This window comes from Helianthus annuus, chromosome 10 (genome assembly GCF_002127325.2).
Source record: "Helianthus annuus cultivar XRQ/B chromosome 10, HanXRQr2.0-SUNRISE, whole genome shotgun sequence".
Taxonomy (NCBI): domain Eukaryota; kingdom Viridiplantae; phylum Streptophyta; class Magnoliopsida; order Asterales; family Asteraceae; genus Helianthus; species Helianthus annuus.
In genome coordinates, this window is record NC_035442.2 from 179,484,403 (window position 1) to 179,487,540 (window position 3,138).

Consider the following 3,138-nt stretch of genomic DNA (forward strand, 5'->3'; position numbering starts at 1 on the left):
CATAACCAGACATAAACCTGGACATAGTTTACCAGAATTCATAACAAAAAGACATAAGACATAACCAGCATAAGACATGTTCAAAACACAGATTAGGAAGTGTACCAACAGACATAATCAAAAGACATGACATGTTCCTGGACAAAATACATAACCAAAACATTCAAAAGACATTTTCAACCAATATAACCAGGACATGTTTCTACCAAACTACTGAACACCAGCAATGCCTATTCAACATCAGTCCCCTTGCAACTCCTCCTGTTATGGCCCCTCCTTTTACACTTGCTGCATTCCACAGTTTCACCCTTTCTTGACATCTTGCCACTGGATTCCATCTGTTGAGTCAACTCAGTGACTTCCACAGCAGATTTCTTCCTTTTCTTTTTTGGCCTGCCTATTTGCTTGTGGTGCTTTGGTGGAAGCAGCTTAGTAGGGCATGTGGAAGGTGTCCATAAGTCTTGACCATCTACTGGATCAATTACATGGGAATACACATCCTTCCAAGTCTGCATCCAGTATGATTTATCAACCCACTTCTCCAATACACCATCATCCTTGCCATGTAGGGCCAAGTTCCATATACAAGCAACTGCATGCTTGCAAGGGATGCCAGTCAAGTCCCATCTTCTGCAGGTGCAACTTTTCTCCACCAAGTTCACTACTTTGTTGTCTCTTGGCCCATTAACTTGATACTTGGAGATAGAGTTAAAGATAACAGTGTACTCAGCAGCTTCTTGTTTGATCTCGTCTAGGGCTTTAGTTGCATAGGGGGTTAGAGGACCTTTGGTCTTTGCAATCAGCTTGTGTACAACAAGATTCCTCTTCATTAGGTATTCCCTGATGCACTCTAGACTGGTAATGATTGGTTTATCCCTAGCATGTATCAACTGCCTATTGAAGACTTCACAAATGTTGTTTAGAAGAATGTCACACTTTGGCCTACCTGTTTAATGGAAACCTGTCAGTTATTATGCAACCACAAACAATTATGTAAATGGCTTAACATATATGACATTCTTAAGCCTTACCACTAAACTGACACCGGCTCCAATGTTTCACTGGGATCTGTTTCAACCAGTCATGCAGCTTCTTATCTACCATCTTGATATCCGGGTCACTCAGACTATCAAAGTTATCTATATCTACTTGAACATCTACCAATTCATCCTCATTTAATTGGTCTTCTTGTATGTTGTCATCTTCACTAATGTCAAAGTCCACAGCAGCCCTAAATTCATCCATGTCATCATCATAGTCTATGACCAAGTTATCCTTATCAACAATGAATTCAGGATCATCTAAATCCTCCTCTGTCTGTTCATTCATAGTCTTGTAAGCTTCACTTTTGGTGGCATTTGCCCTATTTTTGCTGGCATGTTCATTCATACCCTCACTATCCTCTTCACTAACCTCATCATCAGGAATAAACTGAGGGTCTTCAGAATCACTTCCCTCAGAATCACTACCCTCAGACTGGACCTTATCACTGCTACCATCTCCACTGCTACCATCTCCACTGCCCTCATTATCATCACCACTGCCCTCATTATCATCACCACTGCCATCACTATCACCACCTCCTGGACTACCATCACCACCTCCTGGACTACCAACACCACCTACTGGAATTTCATCACCACCTACTGGATTTTGATCACCACCACAACCTGGTTCCTGTGTTAGATCTCCTAAATCAGGATCATTTTGAGGCTGTTGATCTTGTTCAGGATAGATCACATTTAATGGTTGCTGTGTCAACTCTCCTAAATCCACCCTTTGAACCTTTTCAACATATAACTCTATAACCTTACACTTTGTTGCAAGCCTAATCAACCTACGACAATCATCATCTGAACCTATTGGCCTTAAGCCAAAATCCATATCTTCACCTGGAATCCTAAAATAGTATTTCAAGATATCCAGATCATCTTCCGTATAACCAAGTTCCAACATCATGGAATCAATGATTACTCGAGAGAAAAAGTCCGCATTCACCTTATCAACATATTCGATTATCCCCCCCTCGTATGTTACATCAGGGAACATAGTGAGTTCACCTCCATGGTGAACTTTCAATGTGAACATATCAGGTTCGTTTTCTGAAACGATTATACAACAAACATTAGTCCTAATTTATACATGATGAAGAAAGACAATCATTCATAAAGCAAAAAAGTGACGAATGTAAACCTACCATATGCGATTTCAGGGTCGAAATTTGAGTAAACACCTCGAACCCTCCAGTTTGGATCGTTGTCGTCTTCATGATCCATTGTTGCAGCAGGTTAGGGTTATTTTTGGGGGGTGAATTTGGGATTAGGGTTACGTTGAACTCAATTTTGGGGGTTTTATACAGGGGAGGGGTTTTGGTGGCACTTAACTGATTTTGGTTATTAAAAACATAAAGGGAAAATAAAAGAATTATGAAAGGACTGAAATACCCTTCATTAAATATACTCACCTAACTGACTTTAACTGGGTTATGAGAATTTGGACTGAAATGGCACCTTTCCAGTATGTCAGGGACGAAAATGGCGTATTTTTGAAAAATGGACTGAAATGGCCAAAGTGACCAAACCACAGGGACTGAAATGGCAGTTAACTCTTCTTTTAAGGTATATATTTAATCTTTATTTATTTATAAAATCGCGGAATCTTAAATGTATAATAACTAGTAATGATACATGCGTTACGCCACGGTTTGGTTAATTAGGAGTCAGGTTACATTGCAGTCTCTAGTTAAATAAAAGACCACAAACGGAAGAACCCATTAAGAAATCAAACGAACGAAACTAAACGAATATAAATGAGAACTTTAGCACCCCGTTGGCTATGTTTACACTTTACATACACCATAAATAGTGTGCAAGAATCCACCACTTGTAGTCTAGTGGTAGGGAGACTTGGGTTCTTTAATGGAGATTCAAGTTCGTTCTTCATTTGTGTCACATTGGCGAATTAGACAATGATGGATAGAGCTTAGTCTTCTTGCAGAGGTGTCAGGCTCTATCCTGAGACCACCCGGGTTTTCGTCCCACCATTTGTTACGCCAGATAGTTCTACTCTTATGGTGGCACAACAACTGTTAAGTGGCACAGGCAGCCGACGGTATGGATTACCGGAGGAACGGGCAAG

The 3,138-nt window shown here is 40.3% G+C and overlaps 1 protein-coding gene across 1 annotated transcript; it reads right to left on the reverse strand.

Annotated features, from left to right (window-relative positions):
* Nucleotides 1-230: 230 nt before the first annotated feature.
* LOC110919017 lies at nucleotides 231-2,276 on the reverse strand. Its single transcript, XM_022163298.1, has 3 exons — nucleotides 2,198-2,276; nucleotides 1,032-2,102; nucleotides 231-946 (listed from the first exon to the last, which is right to left on the reverse strand). Exons 1-3 carry the CDS (start codon nucleotides 2,274-2,276, stop codon nucleotides 231-233), a joined length of 1,866 nt encoding a protein of 621 aa, XP_022018990.1.
* Between the last annotated feature and the right edge of the window lie 862 nt (nucleotides 2,277-3,138).

Coding starts and splice junctions, on each gene's coding strand:
- LOC110919017 (XM_022163298.1), bottom strand. CDS start 2,276: ATGGATCATGAAGACGACAACGATCCAAACTGGAGGGTTCGAGGTGTT. Junction 2,103..2,197: donor CGACCCTGAAATCGCATATG/GTAGGTTTACAT, acceptor TAATCGTTTCAG/AAAACGAACCTGATATGTTC. Junction 947..1,031: donor GAGCCGGTGTCAGTTTAGTG/GTAAGGCTTAAG, acceptor TCCATTAAACAG/GTAGGCCAAAGTGTGACATT.